The 25,174-nt window shown below is 37.6% G+C and overlaps 1 protein-coding gene across 2 annotated transcripts in view; it reads right to left on the reverse strand.

The window, feature by feature from the left end:
* Nucleotides 1-10,740: 10,740 nt before the first annotated feature.
* DSC2 (desmocollin 2) overlaps nt 10,741-25,174 on the reverse strand; it is a 33,716-nt gene continuing 19,282 nt past the window's right edge. Inside the window, exons 10-17 of one of the 2 annotated variants that reach the window (XM_045187885.2) lie at nt 23,445-23,701; nt 23,178-23,320; nt 19,352-19,579; nt 17,403-17,639; nt 16,901-17,028; nt 13,571-13,861; nt 13,003-13,048; nt 12,763-12,915 (exon numbers count right to left, since the gene is read on the reverse strand). In XM_045187885.2, the coding sequence (XP_045043820.2) occupies nt 12,899-12,915; nt 13,003-13,048; nt 13,571-13,861; nt 16,901-17,028; nt 17,403-17,639; nt 19,352-19,579; nt 23,178-23,320; nt 23,445-23,701 (1,347 nt within the window). In that variant the 3' untranslated portion in view covers nt 12,763-12,898. Of the gene's footprint in view, nt 12,916-13,002; nt 13,049-13,570; nt 13,862-16,900; nt 17,029-17,402; nt 17,640-19,351; nt 19,580-23,177; nt 23,321-23,444; nt 23,702-25,174 lie in introns of both variants that reach the window. The other variant, XM_024580532.4, reaches the window with a different exon arrangement.

A 25,174-nucleotide genomic window follows, 5' to 3' on the forward strand; every position in this document is an offset into this window, starting at 1 on the left:
TGTTCCCGTACCACCTTCCCAAAGTGTGACTAGGGGCCCTCAGCTAATTTCCCAAAGCACCACTGATAATAGCCATGACTTTCTGGTCATTTTAAAAGACCACTGAAAACTTGGAGATAACAGAATGTTGAAGTCAATAGTAACCTATAATACTGCATTGCTGCCCAAAACAAAAGGCCTCCTAGAATCTCTGCCTTTGTCCTCTTCTGTCTCCCCATGGGAAGCTCCCTACCCAGATCTACTTCTACCCTCATGGAAACGGTCCAGACAACACAGAGAACCTCCCGTCTAGACCAAAATGACCCCTGGCCTCTCAGGGAAGAGAAGTTTCTCCTTCCTCCTTTTCTGGGCTAGGTTCTCAGTTCTCATCCTATGATTAATTTCTGCCCAGAGTGATTGGCAGTGAAACCGTCCATTCCCTTCAGGAGAAAACTCACTTTCATCCACAGAGGTGTGGCCTTTCACTGTAACCTTGGCAACAATCATACCAAATTCAGATGCTTGTACATTTCTCAAATTTAGAATTATTCAATTGAGGTAACACTAGGCCACAGTCTAATCCACAGAGGGTGTGCCAGGATCAGAACGGTTCCCTTGCAGTCTCTCCCTGTGAATTAATGATTTCAGAACTGTTACAGTGGTTTCCTCTTCCTCCCCTAAAATCTTCTGGTGCATTTACAAGTATTGTCTCTTCTGCCAACAGGCCTTTTAAGGAGGGAGGAGTGGTCTCCAAGTGACTTCTCAAGGGCTGGAAGGGATAGTGGTTTCCACACCCACAACAAAAGGTCATTGTGTGAGCGATAAATTCTTAAAAGCAGTATGACAAAGCCCTGACACAGGGTGAATTCTCAGTTCTTCTCATTTTGGAATCATCTCATAATCCTCCACTTCGGCTTCCTTCGGATGAAAATCCCCTCCCACTGGGTGAGGCTGTCCTTTGTCCTGGATGTTCTCATGACCCCAGGCGCTCATGTGTGCATCTGTCTGTGCAAAGGGCATTGCTCAAGCACGAAGGCTGCAGGTGTGAGTGGGCTGACTTCCAGATCCCAGGTGTCATTTATCCCCACCTCATTCTCTGAGTCACTGCCTCATCAGCTGCCTTTTTCCCAGAAGTTTAGGTGGGCCTTCCCTCCCCGTCAGCTTGAGAAGTGGCAAATCCTGTAGCCGAAATGCCTATCAACTAACTCAGAAGTAGAGAAGCAGCTTTTCCCACCAGTTCCTCATGGGCACTAAAGTATTTAAGTCAGTATTTGTGAATTTATGTGTATTAACTATTTTATTGACTTAATTATATATTCACAAATATTATTGATTTATATTTATTATTTATTCAACATTTATTAATCCTGACTTTTCTTTTCAGCCTGTTCTGTTACCAAGCCCTTCTCTTATTAGATGGGGAGTGGCTTTCCTCCAATTAGCTACTGAGCAGGCCAATGCCTCAACAATGCCTCTTACATTGCTTTCAAGCATCTTCTGTTTGCCTTTTAGTGTTATGGTAAGCCACACACTTCCCTAATTGACAAGGTCTAGTGTTAGCTTGCACATGTCTGTGTAAGTTTACATCAGATACCTGTTCTACCACAACCCTAATACAGAGATCCTGCTTGAACATTTTTTAAAATGAGGTGCTAATTATATTTTTAGTAAGAATGTAGGCAGGCACCAGAAAAGTTATTTCCCACTCAGGACAACATTAAGTAGCAATCAGATGTTATCTGGAGGAGCTTCTCAACCGTCTAACGATGAATTATCCGACCTCAACTGCTGTTCTGTTCCAAAAGTCTAGCAGAGACTGGAGACCACAGCCTCCCCCCACTCCTCTCACCCTACAATGGGGGGACCAAAAGAAATTAAGAATGGCAAGCACATGGATGTGGTTATGGGCATTTTTTTCTCCTTTACGGTGATCTGCCTTTCCCTGTAATAATCCCAGGACAATTGACACTGATGTCACCCAATCTCAACACTTCCTTTCTCATCTGGAACACTAACAGTGAGGTCTTCTTGCTCCAGAGAGATACTGAAAAGTGACAAGAATACACAAGAATTAAGGTGGTCTGAGCCTTTCCCCACCAGCTCTCCCGGTGATTGTTTCCAAACTCGTCTGTTCACAGAAGAAGGAAGAACTGTACTATGGCAGTTAGCCAGGAATATGCGGGTTTTTCTCCAAGTTTGACCAATGACCTCGAACTTACCCTTCTCCTTAGGCCCTTTAGGAGGCTCTTTACTCACCCAGAAATATGATTATAAAACCCATGGAATTGTGAGACAAGTTTTGAAGGAATTCAAGCCTTGGGGTTTCCTAAGATGCAGGTTTTTCTTTTTTTTTTTTTTTTATGTTTTATTTTGAGTTAGAAGCAACATCTCCATCCCCCATTTCTTTAGCACTCATTACAGCATCTTTGTAATCTGTCCAATCTGTACTTTAACAAGAAAGGCTTAAGGCTACTTACATGGTGAGCATAATGAAATATACTGTAATTTCTGGCCCCTCATTGGCTGCTTTTATCTGGACTCTTTTATTCTTATTTTCAAAGTTTCTCCCTTGATTTAAGTAAATTCCAGTGGGAGCATATATCAAGGAAGTATTTCTCCCACACACCCATTCAAACCTAGATGTTTCTTGTCCTTGGTGAAATATTCGTGACTAGTAAGCTTCCAGTGGTTCTGCTTTCCCATCTCAGAGATAAGAATATTTATTTTAACTCTTGGGCTTGGTGTTTTAAATGATTTCCAGATAAACTATGTGATTTAGATTTTCCTCTGCTTACAATAGACACAGTTCTCACAATTTACTTTGATGTCCACCGGCCTGTGAACCAAAGGATCACCAGTTCTATTCCCAGTCAGGGCACATGCCTACGTTGCAGGCCAGGTCCCCATTTGGGGGCATGTGAGAGGCAACCACACATTGATGTTAATCTCCTTCTCTTTCTCCCTCCCTTCCCCTCTGTCTAAAAAATAAAAGAGACAAAAAAAGAAGTCCCCTATTATTTTAGTATTCTTTTCCCATTTGGACAGTAAAGCTATCTTGTAAGACTTTTAGCATCATGCACAGTAAACTTGAGAAAAAGATAGGCTCTTCCATTGCCTGCATACAAAGTACTGCAATGCAACATGTTATTAATCAGAAATTTATGCCTGTGTTGAAACAAAACCCTAATTCTCTTTGAGATAGCTCTACTCATCTATCTCTACCTGGAGGTTATGTGTTTTGCTTTTGTTTTAGAGTTTGAATCTTTCCCTTTAGCTCATGCTTTACTGACTTTTTGCCTTTCCATCCCACCTTCTCGACTGAGACAATGCAAATGCTCTTATGTCACATGTGATTGACAGTGGTGAAGGCAGGGTTCCTGGAGCCACAAGTTTTCATGCATGCCTCTTTTCAGAAGGCCAAACAGTTCTGACACCCAAGCTAGTTTAAATAACCTGAGAAGTGAGTATTTATTTTATTGATGCTATGTGGGAAAATTTTCTTGAGATGTGAACTTTGGCTGGAGACCTGTATGGCAGAAGGGACCAATGATCTGGAGGAAAAGCATTCTAGCCTGAGGGAACAGCAAGTGCAGAAGCCTGAAAGTCAGAACAAGCTCAGTGTGTTCAGAGAACAGAGACAAGCCAAGTGATTCTGGAGTTGAGTGAGGGGAGCTGGCACATGAAATGGTGAAAAGAAGCAACAATTAAAAAAAAATCTCATAGTCCTTGTAAAGAGTTTAGTTTTTATTGTAATCCCATTTGTTCATAAGAAGCTGGTGCGAACCGCCCTGCCTGGTTTCAGAGGCTGTAACCCCTCATGGTTAAGGCTGAGTCAGAGTTGGGACCATAAGCCACTAAGGAGACAAAGCTTGTCTCCCTGGCAGAAGTGCCACTTCTGCCCACTTCACCCTGCTTGGCCCTGAGCTTGGCCAGTTAGCCAATGATGGGTAAGAATCCTCAAGGGAAGATCAACCTAAGACAGGTTCTGGTCACAAAAGAGGCCTGCAGGGAAGGACTCGGGGGGCTGTGGAAAAAGGGGGTGATGGACCCTCACCCCTCGGCTTTAAAATAGCCTGAGTCCTCATTCTGTCTGCAAGAAGTCTCCTAATCTCTTGGCTGCCTTACTTCCCTTGCCTGACTTAAGCCTGAAGCAATAACAGAGGGCAGTGCAGTCCTGTGCTGGGAGGGGCGGATCCCCTGGGGAATCAGGCCTAACAAAAATACATGCATTGCTGTGAAACCTACTTAATTTGTACCCTCAGTTTAAGAGATAAGGGTCCAGACCTGAGATGAGTCTGGCGCCTAAAGTTTTATGGCCCTCTAACTAATTGGCTGTAACTCAGAATAACCTCTCAGAGTTCTCTGTAAATCTTGTATTGTTTAACCCTTACTGACTGACAATGATCAATGAGCTTTATCTGTATTCCTATGCGAATGAACCTAATAAAAGCCCCTGGAGAGAGAGGCTCTGGGCCCTTCTCCCCCTGAGAGAAACGGCCACCTTTCCTCCCCAAGCAGATCATGTCTTGGTAGTCTTTTTCTTCATCCGTGGCGGAACCTGGGGGGCTGCATTAAAGCCCCCCGACAAAAAGCCACTGAACAACTTTGAGGAGCAGGCAAGATCTGATTTATGGATTTTATAAATCACTACAGGAAAACAGATGGTAGAAGGTAATACTGGCAGATATAGTAGTTCAGGCCAAAGTTAATGGTGGTTTAACCTATAAATGTAGTGATAGAACTAGTGATAAAATTGGATTTGTGATATAACTTTAAAATCTGGATGCCTGCAAAGGACTTTGGACTGAGCATCAGTGAGAACAGAGTAAATAAATGAATGATTGAATGAATGAGGACTATTGGGAGAGGAATCAGTTTGGGTTAAGGTACCAAGGTTTTTTATAGGGCATGTAAAATTTGAGATGTCTCAAACTTTATATATATATATTTAATTTAAAACTTTGAGCCTAAAAGCTAAAATGTAGAAAAGGAGTGAAGACAGATCCCTGATGTACCCCCAAAACACCAGGAGGGAAAGAAGAACCAGATTCTCCCAAACTAAGGAGGACTGACGAGTGAGGGGGACACTCTGCATCCCACAAACCAAGGAAAGACAGTCTTGTCTACAAGAAAGAAGTAAGTAACGGTGGCATAGGTTTTTGAAAAATCAAGTAAGATTAGGGCTGAAAACTGGCCATTGAATTGGATATGAAGAAGTCACGGGCAATGAGGAGGAAAGTGTTTTCTTGGATTAGTGGTGAAAGAGTCATGATTGCTGAGAGCCAAAGACAGACTAAGTGAAGCGAGAAGGAAATAAAGACAGACGCAACTCCTTCTCAGGTCATTTCTTCTTTGTACCTGTCACATTTTGGTTTCCTTAACAACAGAGGCTGAAACTTGGATGTGAGAGAAGCTAGTCTATTGGAGGATAATCCTGGAGGTAGAATCACAGAATAAGAAAGTGAGAGTGGGAAAATATAAAAGTCAATAAAGGGTGTGCTCTAGAGTGTTGGGTTGATTAATGTGGTGGGCTCCATCCCGCTGTTGATCCTGTAAGAAATGAGGTAGACTGCACTTCAGAGTTGTGTTCTGGAAAGACAGTGTATAACCAAGTAATTCTAAGCTACCACAAACAAACAGAGAAGCTTAAAGCAACACGCATTCGCTATCCACAGTGTGTGTCAGATGTCTGGGCATGGCTTTAGACAGGTGTTCTGTGTCAGTATGACCGGGCTGGAGTTGGTGTTGGTTGGGCTGCATTTTCATCTACAGGTTAAACGGGGGAAGGATCCACTTCCAAGTTCATTCAGATTCTTGGCAGATTTCTTTATGGCTGTGTAACTGAGGGGCTACTTTTTGTTAGCTGTTGAGTGGTGGCCACCTTTAAGTCCACAGCCTCCTGCAGTTTCTAGAGGCCAGTCCAGTTCTTTGTCACACAGACCTCCATAATTTGGCCGCAGGCTGCAAGTTAGCAAGGAGAACCTGTTCCTCCAGTCTGCTAAAATGGAATGTCTTATAACATCATCACGGAAGTGACATCCCATCACCTTTGTTGTATTCTGTTGACTAGAAGCAACTCACATGTCCAGTCCTCACTCCAGAGGAGGAGATTACCCAATAACAGATACCAAAAAGTGAGGAATCATTGGAGCATCACTTTAACAAACAGAAACCTGGCGGTCCCGTGGATCGTCTGTAACAGTATCATTTGGGTCTCTGTTATATAGGTTTTTCTATAAAGCAAGCCAGAGAAATGAGGCAATAGTTGGACACCATGAGATCAACAAGTTTTATTCACATGAAAGAAGCAAATTGTGTAGTGGGTAAGAACATAAAGTCTGGCATCAGATTGACTAGTTCAAATACATGTTCTATCACATCCTCATCCAGCTACGCTCAGCTAGTTATTTAATGTTTCTGTGCCTCAGTTTTCTCATCCATAAAATGGGACCAATAGTTTCTAATTTGAGTGAGAATAAAGATAATTAACATATGTACAGTTCTTATAAGAGGATATGGCACTATACAAACTAGTTAACATGTATATAGTATATATATACTCTCTCTATATAGTATATACATATAAAGTATATATACTAGTGTATATTGCACTATATACTATTACTTGTATTAAGCATTTCTGCTTATTAATGGGAATGATCCAGATAAGAGTGGATAATTAATGATGTACAAGACAGGTTTAATTTCATAGACAAAGATCTTGAGGAAGTAAAAGGTCATGGGAACCAGTGTGTTAATGGAGAGGTTGCCTTAAGTAGAAGCAGAGAAAGTTCACCCATTATAGAGGATGAAGGTCCAAGTATAAGGTATAGTTATTGGTAGCCTGTTGTAGTAAGTGGTGGAAAGATAAAGAAGTTCTCTTCAGTTTCTAGGTGTCACTGAAATCAGATGCAGTTATTTGCTAATTGAAGAAGGTGAATTAAAGATGTGAGTAGAGAGCAGGTATAAAATTTTAAAATGACTATATCTGTGTTTTGAATTGTTGATTCAAATCTACAATAAGAAGTATTTTTAATGTTGTGAGGTGGTACACAATTCATGTATATAATCTGGAACAAGAGTTTCACAAACACTACTTACTATTTCTGTGTGTATTATACAACTAGTGTTTGTTTATTAATAATGCAAGTAGCTACCCCTCAAATTAATTGCTTGTGTCTCAACCAACTGGCTGTTCGAAAAGGCCTTAAATGAGATAACAGGGTGGAACTGTATGTCAGGACTGAGTGTCAGCACAGTTAAATGTTTTTTCTTTTGATCCATTATTTCAGAGCTCAAGTGAAAGTCATAAAATAGGTGGTAAATGGGATATATTCAGTGACAGAGTTTTACCAAGTGGTTACAAAGGAGAAGGGAAAGGAGGCTGGGGGCTATGGTGAAATAGAGTCAAGCAATGAACGAATAAATTTAAGCTGAGAAAGGAAAGAAATGATGAGGTCAATGAGACTATGAAAAAAGTGATAGGGTAAGAAAGTAAAAATTGCCCAAAAATACTATGGGAACCTTTCTCAAAGGATATGGGGTGGGGGGGGAAGAAAAAGCAAAAGGCAACTTCTTAAGTAATTGTGTTTTGGGTGTATATTCAGACATATGATACAAACTGAAGCTTGTGAAGAGTCCCTGGTGGGAGACAGGAACCTGGGCATTAGTCCCTTAAAGACATGTTATCAGCTTCAGGTAGACGTGGTGCCAACACCAAGCTAATCCAGTTACCCTTGCCCTTACCTTGATTTACAACCCTAAACACCACACATCTTGACTTGGGGAAAGTTTATTTTACTAATACTGAATGACCATTTCACTGATATTTAATTAACATAGAATCATAAAAAAATTGTAACAAAGGGACTATGCATTTAATCTGGTCTAACTTTTCATTTCATTGAAGAAACAGATACCAAAGAAAGAATTAAGTGATCTACCTAAAGACCTAAAGAGCTGAGGTCTAAGTTAAAATAAAAACCTAAAATTTTAAATGCTTATTTTTTCTTTTAAAAATATTATGGAGATAAAATAATCTATTAACCAAACCAATAGTGTTCTTCTTTTTCCCTACTTAAACCTAAAATATATTGGAAGGGTTTAGATTATTATTACTATTGGAAGAAATAGTGCACTAAATTATAATCATAGCAAACAGAACTGTATCTGCAAGCTAAATCCTATTCTAGTTTCTAGGAAATTATCCAAATCTTTTATTGTCAAAGAACTTATTTTCTGAAGGCTTGTGAAGAATCAGTGAACTATTTGGAGAGTTTTAGAAATACTTTTATTATGTAGAGTTTTTAAAAATGACATGTATCCTCATAAGATTTCCATATGTGTTATGCACAAAAGAGGAATTTAAATTAATGTTTATACAAAAAATTTTTATGGAATAAAGGAAACATCAAAATTAGAAAATGACCACTATTTTTCATTAAAAATAAGAAAGTTCAGCCTCCAGAGCAGATCATGCCACAATGTTTAAAAACTAATGCAGGCTTTGCATGGTATTCACTGTAGAAAGATTAACTTTGATCGTGTCTATGACAGAAGTAGGAAGCAGCTTGTTTTGTTACAAAATAAACATTTTACTTGGTTCACACTTGCACTCATGCAAACATTCTTTGAAATATTCCATCTGGCACTTCTAGTAAATTGATTACTTAAATTGATTATTAAATATTTCATTGGACATTTCTTGTAAATTGGTTGTTCTCGTAAATTGATTACAAATTTCACTGATGACAAACCCTAAGTGTGTTAAGTAAAATTCTAAGATCACAAGTGTACAAGTGCACTCAGTTATAATAATATGATACAATATTTTTCTTGTTTTAGTTTTTATTTATATTTACTCTAAATATAGTGTGTTCATTTTAGACTTAACATAATAAAAAGATTTTTCTTCAAAGGTCTTAAATCTTCAAGACACCTAAAGTCTATGAGATTTTTAATTTTGCTCTTTATTTCTTTATGTCAATTTCCTCCTGATTTTACAAATAATATTCATTGTAAAATGGAAACATATAATGAAAAAAATATGTCTATCACCCAGAGATCATCATTTAGTATTTCAGTTTATTATATACAGTCTTACATTTATATAAATTTGGGATTATACTATATTTTATGCTTTTTCTTGTTCATCTTCAAAATAAAGTGATTAGATGATATTCCATTATCATTATCACAATAATAACAGCTACTGTTTATGTGATGAGTCAAGCATAAAGCTCTTTTATTCATCTCATTTATCCTAGTTCATCCTCATTTTATATGTAAGAAATCTGTGTGACTTACCAAGCAAGATCCCTCGGGTAGTGAGAGCAAAGTTGCAATTTGGATCCCTGTCTTTCTGGATGCCCATGATCATTATATCCATTACCCTCAGTTATGGTGCATTGGATCACAATAATGTATTGCAAACCATTTACTTTCCTATGATGGGACATTTAGTTTATTTCCCATTACCCACATATTTAACGCCCCATAAATAAGCATCTTTGCATGTGTGTGAAATATTTGCACCATTATTTTACTTCCTGAAGATAAATTCCTTTTGCCTGATTTGACTGGTAATTTTGCATCAAAGCTCTATATTTTGACCCCTCCTCTCATTTCTGGCTTTCTGAACTTATTCTCTACAGCTTCCCCATCTGTCCTTGGTCTTTAGAAATTGTCCAGTTGGTCATCTTTCACACAGGAATATTCTTTGCACTGAAAAGTCTTCACTCTTTCCCCACCCCATGCCACCCACATCCCTTCCCTGTTTCATAGGCCCCTCTGAAGTCCTGGCCTCTGTAGTCCCGCAATGAGCCTGTCACCCTGCCTCATGGAGCTTCCATGAGACAGCACGGTACTGCCGCGCAGCTGCCCCTCGTGGACAGAGTCACCTGCTGTACTCAGTGTTGACCTTCCTAACCCCATTTCTCTCTGGAGCTCTGACAATCTTGATTTGTTTTTGGAATATATGTGACATAATCGGTATGTGTCTTATTGGCTAGCTGCATTTATGTGGCAAAATGAGTTTATTTTTATTGAGTGTTTACTAAGTATGCTGGTCCCAAGGTCCCACCTTAATTAAGGCTGTGTTTCCAGTTCACCTCTGTGTGGTGAGAAGCAACCATGGAGTACAAAGAACATTCTGAACTAGCTAATTGACTGAAACTGTGGGATTTTACTAATCGATGTTTTAATTCTTTGGTACACTTCTGTTATTTTGCTTAATGTATCTTATATGAAGAAGTAAACAAAATATTTCAGTTTCATAAACTTCCGAACAATGACATAAACGCTATTATGAACCCCAATCAATGGTTCTCAAATGTTAAGAGCAGGGTGTCCAACCTTTTGGTGTCTCTGGTCTTGCCTCTGAGCAATTTCCCAGCAGGACAGTTGGGAGAACAGCTCAGGAATAGCTCGACAGAAGGGATCTATGCATGTGTATTTTTATAGGGCTTTAGAATTAGTGCCCATTTTAAGAAGTGGAGATGCTTCTAGTTTCCCAGTATTTCAAACTAGGCAATCCCATATGCTTCAGCCACCTTTGTAATACACGTTCTGAACCATCAAATATATGATACCCAGTCAAGTGAACATTATGATGAGATACACACTCAGTTGACAAATATTCTAAAATCAAAAAACCCTTCCCATTCTCTTATTTTCTTAATATGAAGTAAGTTGTACATGTGACTTACTTAAAGTCGTTTAGTATTATTAGGAGTGTCTTTCAGGTGCATCACTCTGAGTGACTTTCACGCTTAAAACCCATTGTTTATTCAAATGTCTTACAGTCATCCTAGGAAAGGAGTTCTGTTATTATTCCCCATTTTATGATAAAATAAAAACAGACACAACAGAAATTATTCAACTTAACCAATATCTCATAGTATCACAGCCTTTAGAACAGAAAAATTATAACAATGGATCAAATCAAACTTTAAGATTCTAAAAAATATGTAACAGGATTCCAAATAGACTCATTTATCCAAGTAAGAAAATAAAATCTCATAAGCTAATATCACACCCATGATTAACAATCTCAAACTAATTTTTAAAAACTACTTGATTTACTTTTTCATAACCAGTAATATACAATAATTCTATACATAATTTATTAAAAATAACAGAAATAGTATATTTGACTGAGCAGTAATGAAACTATTGAAAATATAAATTGATTATTGAATAATTACCCAATGTGAATCCTTAAAAATAATTGTTATAAGCCAACCTTGTAAATTCAAGATAGGCATATTACTAATAATCATAGGTATTAGAAATATATTTAAAATGTCCATATAGTTAGCATATATAGAAAATTCATGAATTGAAATTAGCCATGAAAACTGGCCTGGAATTTGGTTAACTATTAAGTTTAATTTTGTCTTATTGTCTCAAAATTTAAATAGTTTGCTCTACATTGTTAAAAACTGTAATCTTAAAATATTAAAAAATAACTTTACAAACACACAGGTATGACTAGTCAAGTCACCTAAAAAGTTATAAAATAGCTGTTTTAGAGAGCTTTCACAATCCCTGTATTTCAAAGCTTACTTTAAAAACCATCACTATATTACATTTATAAACTATATCCTTGTATTAAAGATATGAACTATAAATATTCTATTATATACAAAAATAGCCACATCCCAATTTTAATTATACCATTCCTTTTGTTCACATAGAATGCTGCATCTAATTTAAAAAATCACATATTTCTACAATTTCAAAGCAATATTAAAGGTTCTTTGTTGAATAGATACTGAAGCAAACACCGAGATATTTCAAACAATAAAGTCACCATTACAATGATTTTTAAGGGAAACCAAGAATGCATGCCCTCACATAAGAGAGAAACAGAATAACTCACTTTTTAAGAGAAGAAAAACCATGATGGCTTTTAAAAATATTTCGATTTTCCAACCCAAGTAAGAATTTTAAAAAACAAAGAGGAGAGAAAGGCATGGGGAAATCAAAAGGAGAGGGGAAAAGGGAGAGAAAGAAAGGGAGGAGGAGAGGAGGAGGGAGGGGGACAGAGAGAGATACACTAAAACTTTGCAGGATTAAAAATAAATTATTGAAGAATTTTTTGAACTTTAATTTTGCTGACAAGGTGAGTAACAGAAGAAATGTCGATTCACTGCAAGGTTTTATATAGAACACAACACCGAAGCTCAACTCCACCAAAATGGAATTGGTCCAACAGCCAATGCCTGGTTGGGAATCTCCCTCTGCACTATGAAGAAAGGTCTTGTTATAAGAATAAAACAATATCAAGAATGCTTGGAGAACAACGGTCTTTAAGCACCTCCCAAACAATTACATAACAGGGTAGTTAGAGATCACGTTAAAGCAAGATCTCTATAATTTTCTATTAGGTTATACTTTAAGTAGTCTATGATATAGACTTTAATTATATTTGATTGCACTATAGATTGGCTGTTGTCACCAAACCCAAATGTAAACAATAATGCAGACTTCCTGAAATTTTCCATTTCTGTAGGTCTCCTTGGGTGGAAGACAAGTAATCGAAAACTACATTAAGAATTGGGAATATGTGCACTTATTTATAGCATTTCTCAGTAAATGTGCATTTCTCTAAAGATATCCCATCAAAACAAAGGGGTAGTCCCAAGCATAGTGTCTTCTATTTTTTAATGACTTTCAATTTAAAAAAAAGAAATGGTGAAAAAGTCACTGGCTTTTGTAGACTTATTAACGGTGCACTCATCTCTTTATGCACACTTCTGCTAGTGTCCTAAATTTGGGTTCCAAATGATCCAAAAATTCAAGTCCATCTTCCTCTCGCTGGTCGCTGCAACAGCCTACAGAACCGGCCATGGATCCTTTGCCTTCATAGTTGTAGGTAAGGATGTAGTCTTGGGTGTGTTTGTGATTGTCACCCTGATTACACAACTGCACCTTCTGCCGAAGGGGAAAACACAACACATTTTATTATTGTGATTTTAAACACCAGAACTTACTAACATAAAAATAATGGCTTTGATTTACCTTTGATTGTTAAATTTTTAATCAGAGTGTGTCCTCTAATGGATTCCTACATATAAAAAATGCATACGATTGGTCTGTATCATAAATCACACTGTAAATTCACTACATAGCATGTTTCTAAAAGCCATACATGTGGCTCAGGCACACAGGTGTCATTGTAAATCATGACTTTCCCTTTCAAAATTATGTCTAAAGTGAAATGCATCCCTTAAACCGACCCCAAATTGACACAGGTTCAGATCTTTCTGGGTTCACATACTGACTGTACAGGCTGGAATTGTCTGGAATCATACTTTTGATTTCTAAGATTCGACTTGGCAGGTGGGAAATATTAACAAAATATCATGAGAAAAATATCTCACATTATTTCAATAAGAACTAAAAGCCTAACAACATGTGAGGGAAAGGTCCACTTCACATCTGAATACAACTAAATCAAAATCAAGGAAAAGAATTTTCCAATTAGTAAACTAACAATTAAAAATAAAGGTCAGGCCATTAAATCATAATCATTTAGGAAGCTGAAAAGAAATCACAGCAGACTTGTAGGACACTTAGGGAAACTCACTTCTCCGAGGCGGGGCTGAGTGAAATTACGCCACTCAGCGTGTGAGGATCTGCAGTTGTCCATCTCCACGTGTCCACCCCTGCAGGGATCCAGGGTGCGCTGTCCGCCTCCCTTACACGACTCCAGTGTGTGATGATGCACGGCCCCCTGGCACGATTCCAAGGTCTGGTGTCCTTCTTTCACCATTTCAATGGTCTCCTGCCCTCCATTTTTCACTCCCGATCCCACGGTGCCACAAATTCCCTGACCCAAACTGCCCACAGTATTGGATGTGAAGCCATTTCCATAACACTGAAATAAAAGACTTTGCATTAGAGAAATACAGAGGAGAACAAAAAAAAAAAAATAAAAAGGAAAAGAAGCAAAAGAACAAACCTTGCAGATAATGCCCTGAATTTGTGTGCTAGAAGGTAAGCTCTCTGAGGGCAGGAACTAATTCTGCCTTGGCAATCCTGGGTGCCTAACTACTATAGCCCCGGTATTCGTGGAGTGGTCAATACAAGAAGCAAATTGCAGATGTCAAGTGGCTTGCACTTTGAGACAAATAAAAAAGCTTAATATATATGTCTTTAAAAACACCTTAGAATACTATACTTCAGTTCTTAAAACCTTCCAGCGTCTTACACCTCACAATCAGAATGCCAGTACTACTGTCTCACATGCATTTACCCTGCTTAGTTTAAATGCATCCTCTTCACCTGACTAGGAAAAAAATGATCAGTCTTTTTTTTTAGTATCTAATCTGGTTCCTCTTCAACTAAAAAAAAATAATAGAAATAAAGTTGCCATTAAAATCTTAGCTGCAATAATAAATCTTTATGATCTAAATAAATAAAAATAATAACCCATTCAAGGATATAAAAGATTTTTACTCAGAAAACTACACAATGCTGAGGAAGGAAATTAAAAAAAAAACACAAATAAATGGAAGCATAGACTGTGTTCGTGATTGGAAGAATTAACATCATCAAAATGTCCATACTACCCAAAGCAATTTATGGATTCAACACAATCCTTGTTAAAATACCAGTGGCATATTTCACAGATATAGAACAAACATTTCAAAAATTTATATGGAACCATAAATGACCCCAATAGCCACAACAATTTTGAGAGAGAAGAACAAAGTAGGAAGGATCACAATACCTGATACCAAACTGTATTACAAGACCACAGTAATAAAAACAGTCTGGTACTGGCAAAGAACAGACACATAGAGCAATAGAACAGCATAGGGAGCCCAGAAATAAACCCAAGTCTCTATGGTCAATATTTGAAAAAGGGGGAAGAAGCATAAAATGTAGTAAAAACAGCCTCTTCAACAAATGGTGTTGGGGCACCTGGACAGATGCATGCAAAAAAATGGAACTTGACCACTAACTTATACCACACACAAAAATAAACTCATGAATAAAAGACTTAAATATAAGTCGTGACACCATAAAAGTCCTAGAGGAGAACATAGCAAGGGAAATCTCAAATATTCCACTCAACAATGTTTTCACTGATATATCCCATAGAGCAAGGGACATAAAGGAAAGAGTAAATAAATGGGACTTTATCAAAATAAAATGCTTCTGCATGTTCTGCAAAATGAAAAGGGCACCAACTGTATGGGAGAGCATATTTGCCAATGATACAATGGACAAGGGTTTGATCTCCATAATATAGAAAGAACTCATATGACTCCACTCAAGGAAGACAAACAACCCAATTTAAAAAATGGGCAAAGGACCTGAACAGATACTTCTCCAAGGAGGACATACAGAGAGCCCAGAGAAATATGAAAGGATGCTCAGCATCACTAGCCATCAGAGAGATGCAAATCAAAACCACAATGAGAGACTACTTCACACCAGTGAGAATGGCCATCATAAACAAATCAACAAACAATAAGTGCTGACGAGGTTGCAGAGAAAATGGAACCCTAGTGTACTGTTGATGGGAATGTAGACTGGTGCAGCCACTGTGGAAAACAGTATGGAATTTCCTCAAAACACTAAAAATGGAACTGCCTTTTGACCTGGCAATTCCACTGCTGGAATTATACCCTAAGATTACTGAAACACCAATTCATAAGAACCTATGCACCCCAATGTTCATAGCAGCACAATTTACTAATTAGCCAAGTGGGGGAAGCAACCTAAGTGCCCATCAGTAAATGAGTGGATCCAAAAACTAGTACATTTACACAATGGAATACTACATAACAGAAGGAAAGAAGGAGCTCCTACCCTTCGTAACAGCATGCATGGATCTGGAGAGCATTATGCTAAGTGAAATAAGTCAGGCGATGAAGGATAAATACTGTATGATCTCACCTAAAAGTGGAACTTAATCAACGAAACAGACAAGCAAGAAAAATATAACCAGAGATATTGAAATAAAGAACAAATTGACAGTAACCAGAGGGGAGGTGGGAGGGAGACAGTGAGGGAAAATAGGGGAAGGGTCATCAAGGAACATGTATAAAGGACCGATGGACAAAGCCAAAGGGGGGAAGGATGGAGGGTAGGAGGTGGGGTTGGGTGGGGCAGAGGAAAGTGGTAGTGGGAAAATGGAGACGACTGTACTTGAACAATAAAATAATAATAATAATAACAACAACAACAACAATAAAAATACATCGGCAGGGAAAAGAAGAATACCAGAGCTTTGGCCACTAATTTTCTATGTTGTATTGTTGTATTATTTTATTTTTATTTTTTTCCCCAAGTTTTATTTTTTCCATTACCTCCCTGGATGCCAACATCCTTTGTTTTCTAAATCTTTCCCGCTCTAATCATCAATTATGCTTTTTTAGGGAGTTACTTGTTCCTCATCAACATATCAGGCTAGAAATCAAAGCTGGGTCAATGCAGTCACTTGCCAGCTTTGCTGTTTCATGTATTTGACCTAAGTCTCCTTTCTAACCCACATGAGAGTCAGAGAGACTCCATTAAAATTCTTCTCACGCTGATCAAAGCTTACAGTCATTTTATTGCTGTTGCCAGAAAAAAATTAAAACAATTATGTTAGTGATCTGTGAATAATTAAATGAAACATTTTTACAACACAAACAGTAGTTTCAAAATGTAAAAAAGACTGGCTCTAAAATTGAAATCATGAAACATTTCAACATGCTAAAGGATTTTATTATTAAGTAACCCTACATGGTTACATTGAAATGTCATCTATTACCGTGGGAATCGATGTCATTTCACATGTTCCATGGGACTCATGACATCTTATGTATAGCAAGTTACCTGATTTCAAAAGGACTTAGTTCAGAAAAGATAATGATAGGCTAATTTATCCTTCGTATTTATTTTAAAAAGACAAACTACTTACCACTTTGTCATCTCCAGGAGCTTCAGTGTTGGACACAATGAGGTTCTGCTGGGCCAAATCCTCAGGAAGTGCTGCTTCTCGGGTTTTGGCTGCCCTAGAAGCCCCACAGACTAAGGTAAATAGGATACCTAGAGAATGAGAGAAATAACTTGAGTTCACCATAAAACAATGTGAAGTAATGAATGTATGACAACTAATTCAAAGCCAGCTTTCCAGAAAATGCATCTATGATGGCTTGCGTCAAAGTAGCATGCAATCGAAAAGTCTGCCTTAACCAGATATGACACAAAAGCATGCTAAATGTTGTATTTCTGTGTTAAATTTGGTTTATGCTGAGATAACAGAACTATAAATAAATGCACTTTCAATATATAAATTGAATTTGTATGTTATATAAGAATACAGCTATATATACACACAGTTATAGATAACAGTGTTGATCTGAGAATGTGTCTTGAAAGTTATTTTAAAGGCTATTATTTGAGTTCATAAAGGGACTCACAGAATAGCAAGGCTATGCCCAGAAATATTGCAAGGATGGCCCACTTTCCAAGTTTCACTTCGGCGTCACCAGTCCTTGGAACCACACGAAATGTGCAGTCATTTTCAGTAACACAGTCACATATTACAACATTTAATGACGTGACCTGTGACAGGCCATGTTTGTCTGTAACTCTGACAGGTACAATATATGGTCCAAATGGAGGGTCATTTTGATACAAAAGACGTGCTGCAGTATCTGAAAGAAAATAAAACCCAGCATTAGAGAATGCCATTGATTTCTCCGGGGCAGAACTAACCAGGGTGTTCCAGATGGGACGGCACACCTGCTGCAGGACTGTAAATGTGAGTGGACCGAGTTTTCTAATCTACAGCTGCTGCAAACAAATTGCAAGTAAAAGTTTGCCTCTGATGCCTCTTAAAAAAGGGTCTTTGGGTTTTTGTAATAATGTATTTATCTGTTCATAAATTCTTCCTATCCTAACTAGTAAAATTGTTAAGAGATTGGTTTCTATCATAGCTTTAAAAACTTTAATATAACTACTTAGTGTATATTTTTGTTTATACCTGATTCATCAGATTATTATTTTATAATAGTCTGAAATGTTAGACACAGCACCTTAACTTGCCACCATAACTTTGTCTTCCTCCATCCTGTTTTCTTTCCCTTTATTCAAGACATATTTTTTCTTATTTGCCATAATGGGAAATTGAAGATATCTGTTGAAAGCCTAGGGTTGAAAATTATCCAGTACATTTTAAACACAATGAGTCATGAGTCATGAAAGCTGGAGCACAGGGAGAGCAGGACGTCATGGCCCAAGGGCAGTAGGGTCAGGAGCTGGAGAACGAGTTAAGAGCTGATGTAGGAGTGAGTAAAAAAAAAGAGCTGATGTAGGGAGTGATGCAGTGGTGTTGCGGAGAGAGGTCCCCTTTACTGTTGCCATTCTTGTCACCATAGCTATTGTTGTGCTTAAAGTCAGAAATGAAATAGACTAGGAGCCAAGTTAGGGGAGAGTCTCAAATAGAAAACAATAGATAAGAAACGGTCAGAAGTCACTGCAGCAGAGAGAGGAGGGAAAGTACGGTGGACACTGTGACACACACCCAGATCCCCTTGCAATCAGGGACTTGGTCTCCTAGCTTGGGAGACAATCAGCACCTTTAGAGACTGTGCCTTCCTGTGAAAAGTCACACCTGGCATGGTAGCCCAACCCCCTGAATGAGCAAGGAGAAATTGAAGAGACTCAAGCTGGGGACGTTCTGCAGAGACGATTAGCTCAGACTCCCCATTGGGTCAACTAAGACTGTTCTTTGGCCTGAGCTGAGGCTAGACCTCTTTTTGCCTGATCCTGCTTTCCTTCCTGTCACAGCCACTGATTCCAAGCAAACTCTTTAAGAAACATTCTGCCTGAGAAACACTGCCTCGAAGTTGCTTCCTGGAGAACAGAACTTTGATATATGGGGACTCCATTATAGAACCATTAGCATGCCAAGAATCTATGGAGGTGGGAGTTACCCAAGTCAGGAAGTGATTACATCAGACCCACTGTAAGGGTGTGTGTATGTGGAGCAAGAACAAAAATAAGAATTCATGTAACTCCTACAGGAATCCCTAGCACCAGAGACCCACATTGCACCACACCAAAACTGAGAACTCTGCCTTTTTTCATTGGTGGTTCTCACATAGTGCGTTATTCTTCGATTTCAAGATTGAAAAAGAAGAATATTATGTATAGAAGAACATACTAAAGAAGTATGTTAGGGTTGGGGGAGGATGAACAGGGTAAAGGGGGTCAAATATATTATGATGGGAGGAAATCACACTTTGTACACCTGAAATTTATATAATGCTACACCAAGAAATTTAGTTTAAAAATTTTAAAAAGGAAGAAGGACTTTAGATGCCCTGATGTTGAAAAGGACAACGTAATGGTTAGAAATACATACCATTAATTTTTGTCAGCCTCCACATTGTATGTACGTTTGAATCAGAATCACCCTCCAAACTGAAGCTAAAGGGGGGGCCGTTTATAGGGTCATCCGGATCAAAAGCAACAAGCTCCGCAGAGGACATGACAGTTTTGCAGATGACCAGTGTCTGTTTCAGTATTAATGGGCCATTATCATTCACGTCTTCAAGTATAATTCCCAGTGTCCCAGTACATGTTTTTCCACCTAGAAAATTGAATATAAAAATACAATTTTTAATGTTTTGAGTTATCACTAGAAAATTACACATTAAAATTTTTTTTAAATATGTATTAGGCACCTGTAATATTAAATGACAGTGACAAATAGTCATGGGTTATGTCTTTAGAGAGCATTAAAAGTAAAATGTCATCCCTTTCAAATGGTTTTACAGACAATAACTGCTCTTGAGATTTGTCATTCATTCACTAAAGAGCCACAATTGACATAGAAACTTACAGACATAAATTTTGACTAACCTTTAAAAGGAAAAAGGAAGAGAGGACAAAGACATCTCTGGTATATTTAAAAGCACAAGGAAATTTAAAAAGGTAGGAAAGCATAGGATGCACACCTATAGGCTAGACATAGTGAAGGGAAGGCAGGCGGATGGGTATTTTATCTACCTGGCATAATTTCTATCAGGGCACAATAATCTCACTTAACCTCTCTTATTCTCATGCTATGTGGTGCTTTCTTGTTCTTGCTGAGAATGGGACTGCTGAAATGTCTTGTACATTTCTTTCCATGTTGGTCCACATACACATTTGAAATACAAGTCTTACTGATCAAAAATGGTGAATTGTACTGTTCCTACAGAGATGCCCTACTACTCCTGTGCCAAATGCTTCTATTTCCCTCCCATGAAATATTTAGAGTTGCATGTTAAACTACAATCTTTTTGCACATTGTAATTAGTAGTTATAGAACATTTAAACCAAAGAGTTTAGGTAATTCAGTGTTTCGCAGCTATTTCTCACCTGTTGGTGAAATAAATAATACTCTCTTGTTCATTGGAGCGGAGGCATGCAATGCTCACCTTCTAGTATTAAGATAATTCTATATGGGTAAGTACTAATTCCAAATGTAGTCATATGAAGTGGATTCCCCATGGTCCCGTGATTTATGTGCATGGAAGTCTCCTTACACATAATGTTAAAAAAAAAAAAATGAAAGTACAGTCCTCCCCAAATTGGAATACACAACAAATATGGAAACCTAAAACTCAGCTATACAAAAAAGATACCTGGGTGAAACTGACAAAACTTTAGATGGAGAAGCAGCTGAGAAAAAAAAGCAAAACTGAACTCAAATTGAACTCTCCTTAGATAGCTATCTTTAGGAGAGGAGAAGCTAGCAAAAGCAGACAGCAAGTAGAAAAGAGGAATGTGTTGCAAAGACATAGAATCCTTGAGAAAGAGGTTTAAAAAGAAGAAACAAGTGTTTTGGAGAAGTAGGAGGGTGGGAAGTGAGGATGCCCAGAGGTCAAAGCTCCAGAGGAGAGAACAATGTCCATTAGGAGGTAGCAGGAAGGGCCTGAGGCAGGCAAAGAGTTAGAAATGAGGAAGTTCCAAAGGCATCTGCAGCAAATGCAAAGTATGCTAAGGAAAGCTCGGCCAGACAGCCTGAGTTCCTGAAATAGTTACTTCACTCCCCACAAGTAACTGGACTTCAGGCAGGAGATCTGGAGACAGTAGATAAAATAAAAATGAGGAAGTCCCAGGAGGCTGACATCAAAGTAAGTAGGTGACATGGACACTTCGCAGCACCTGAATCTGAAAACAGTCTTGTAATAGCATAGAAATACTCAAAACCACAGCCGGCCTGTGCACTTTGACCTAATCAACCTACAGTACACCTTAGCGTCATTACAATCTGTAATAAATTAGCATTGAGGTTTCTCACCGCCCCCCAGTGGGAAATCAGGGAGAATTATGGGTAATCCCATGAGCCATTGCAGAAAAATTAAATAACTCCTAATGCAAGCAGAGTAAAAAGTACATTAAGAAATTACATATAAGAATAGGGAAGTAAAAAGTCTTATAAAATTATAACCCAACAAACAATAAGGAGCCTTTCTCCATTCAGGGGATCAATCTGCTTCCATATTCTGAGAACTGTACTGTCCCTAATAAAGCTCGCTTGCTTCCCTTTACTCAGTTTGTGTGATTTGTCCAATTCTTTGTTCATGATCACCTGGTTACCTGTGCACACCTATGACGGGCCTAAATAAAATTAGCCAGTGTAGATTTTAGGAAAAGGTAAAAACAGGAAGAAACAGAAAAGTGTATTTTGCATGATCTCAGTTCATAGAATAGAAACATGTAATTACCTATCCCCCTACTTTCTTTTAAAAAAAAATGGGAGAGGCCTTATTACACATGTATTTCATACCACAATGATGATTAACAGGGCCTCTCAACTAAGTTTCATAAAAATTCTTAATCTCTCAATTATTTTAACTCCTCCACAACAGTAAAGAATGTAGAAAAAAATTGTATTCAAAATCTCTAATTTCAGCACTAGCCAGTGTGGTTGAGTCGGTCGGGAGTCTTCCCGCAAACCGAGAGCAGTCGGGTGCAGTTCCTGGACAGGGGACATGCCAGGGCTGCAGGTTCAGTCCCCAGTCAAAGTACACACAGAGGGAAGCCGCTCAATGTCTTCCTCTCACATCTATGTGCCTCCCCCTCTCCTTCTCCTACCCTTCCCCTCTCTCTAAAATCAAAAATCAAAATAAAATAAATAAAAAAAATCTCTTATTTCAGTACAGTAATTTTTATCTCATCTATCAACAAGCCATTTGCCAAGTGCTATCAAAATGTAAAAATAATGGATTTGAGTTTCATATTACTTTTCTTCTTTACACTTGTATTTGACCAAAAAATATGCCTTACCAAAGGCACATGAGAAGCTGAGGCTTTAACAGTCTTTAATTGGTTGAGGTTAATTAATAATGATTACATCTTTACCAATTTAATCAACAAATTACGAGGCATTTCTCATTAATTTAGAGGCAACTGGAATATCTAAAACATTTTCCAATATTACTTCTAAATACTAATTTTGCAAGCTACAGTGTAATAATTTATATTATCATATTTAGCATATTTATTTTTAAAAGGCACAAAAAGTTCAATTGTATGTTAAAGTAAAATTATATTTTATGCACTAAATGACTCTATACATAATTATTGTGCTCGTATTTCTCTCAATTTTGTAGGACTCACAGAACACAATTTTACAGTTTATATGATTATATGGATTTGTACCATTTGTCTTTCCAATTCTATAATATATTATTAATCATGATTGTGATTTATTTTTATGATTATGACTTATTTTTATATAATGTCATTACTCAGAATTCTAACCCCCAAGTATGCTGTTAGTTTCCTATAAGGAGACAGAATTCTTTTCTAGGAGTGCACTGTGGGACAATAAGTATGTTCTCTCTGTAATAAAATTTTCTCCCAAAGTAAATATTTTAAGAGATATGCCTAGATGAATTGAAGCTAATTTTACTGATTCTCTCATTTTTCAATGATTAAGTTTTATACACTAGTAGTTTCAAGTATTTCTATGACTAAGTTATTTTATAATTACATCTAAAGCTAAAGGTGCTATTAGAAAGCAGACATGAGTTAATACATTATTGCAAATCTCTCAATTACTTTGTATGTCATCCGGGGAGAAATACATTTTGAGAATGTATACAGCTGAGTTAAAAATGTACGTGGTTGGTTTAACAGCTGAGGATGCATGTAGTTAAGGACGTATGTAGCTGGTTTATAAACCAAGTTCTTACCTTTGTCTGATGCAAGGATTGTCACATTATATATACCATTTTTGATGGACTCAGCCTCTCTATCCAAGCTTCTGAAAGTTGTGATTGATCCTGTGTAATCATCAACAGTGACCCACCCTTTTGGATCACTTAATTTCTTATACCTGTTAATAATGAATTAAAAAACCAAAATGTATCAAAAGCCAAATTACAATCCTGGTGTTGAAATAAAATATAAATTTAAAAAACATGCTAAATTTGGAGCTAATTAAATTGAATTATAAATACCTTATCCCACTGCTACTTTTTGTTTCTGGGTCATATGCTTTATATCCATTGGTCTTTGTTCCCAAGGGTGCACTCTCTTGAATTCGAACAGTTTGCACTGGAGGGGTACACTCAGGGCCCTCATCCTGGTCTTTTACGTTAACAGTAACTATAGCCGTGCTCATGGCTGATCTTGAAGTAGTTTCTCTAAAATATGGAGCTTCATTAACAACACCAATTTGCAGAGTCAGCTGTTGTCTTTCTTCATAATTCAGCAGCTACAAAAGGAAGTGTGTTGTAAATCAGTTCAAGACATTTAATATTTGGCAACGCTAACTAGTGCATGTAACTAGTTAAGTTTGGGAATATGTGAGTGCTATGTTGTGAATAGTCATGAGAATACTAAGCATACACCCAGAAACGAGGGGGTGCTGGGAAGATGGCAATCCTTCAACTTACTAGTATTTGGTAAAGCCAGCAAAACAAAACAAAACAAAACAAAAACAAGCAAACAAAGAACCTTTTTCCCAACTGCGAATTTAACATAAGTGACACAGGTCTTGATAACAATTTCAGGAACTATTTAATGCAAATGCTTCAAAGTTAACACTTGAGATATTACTTTAGGAGCTCCATACCCTAACCAACAGTTATTTACTACTTCATTAATTTTGGGACAGCTTATCCTACCCTCCTGAGATGAATAAAGTTATTTGCACCTGGTTTAAGGTGGGAAATGTGGGTAAAATTTTATAAAACATTTTTAAGAGAGAAGAGGCAAGAAAATAGCTAGTGGACATTACACTTTCCTTTTTTCCTCTTTCCCATCCTAGTTATCTTCTAAATACTGGTAGTTCCAAGTTTAATGGAAGGTTTTTATTTTGCCTGACATGTAGCTGGAATGAGAAGGGGTGAAACCATTTCCTAGTAGACAGAACTGTGTCAGGTCTTAGACTTCACAGAAATACATTTCCTTCTTAGAATACCAAGGAATAGGGCAGGGGGTGGGTGAAGAAAGAGACAAGATTTAAAAGACATTTCTTTGCTGTTTTGAACAAAGGAAACCCTGACTGCAGCTAACTTTCATCATTGTAAGAAAAATGCATTTACCATTTTTTAGTCCATGCTCCTGTGAGTATGTACAAAAGGGAAATGCTACAGACCCAGGACTGACTCATGTTCTAATTAAAGATGCAGCAGATATAAGCCTAGGACTCTGTCTGAAGCCAAAGAAGCTCAGATCACTTTATGGGCTAACTGTGGCTCGTGCATTAGCAGCGAGTTCTGAGATGCCGTAGAGTAGTATGAAAAAGAAGTTTTAGAAGTATTCACAAGTTTGAACAGTGGAGGCTTCTCATTCTGAATCAGGAAATTAAGGATGTAATGCACACCAAATATAGAGGAACAGATCTACTAACAGCTTCCCTATGGGTTTGACCAGGAATAGGAACTCATCTTTTGGGAAATCAGGAAGCGGAGGCTCCTTGACCCAGCTACAGAAAGAATGGGCTGGAAAAGTCCGACACTGACCGGCTGGCATCATGGCCGTACTAGTTTCTGAACTGTTAAGAGACTGGTTACAAAATATATACTATTATCATATTATATGAACATATATGTATATCTATAATATTGTTTTTAAATCCTGCCTTTATATAAGGTTCCTCATGCTGGTAATTTTTAATTAATTTATGAAGATAGAGTAGTTTCTGAAATTTAAAGTGCTACTTAGGGACTATTGAATCAATTGT

Source organism: Desmodus rotundus, chromosome 10, assembly GCF_022682495.2.
Source record: "Desmodus rotundus isolate HL8 chromosome 10, HLdesRot8A.1, whole genome shotgun sequence".
Lineage (NCBI taxonomy): Eukaryota > Metazoa > Chordata > Mammalia > Chiroptera > Phyllostomidae > Desmodus > Desmodus rotundus.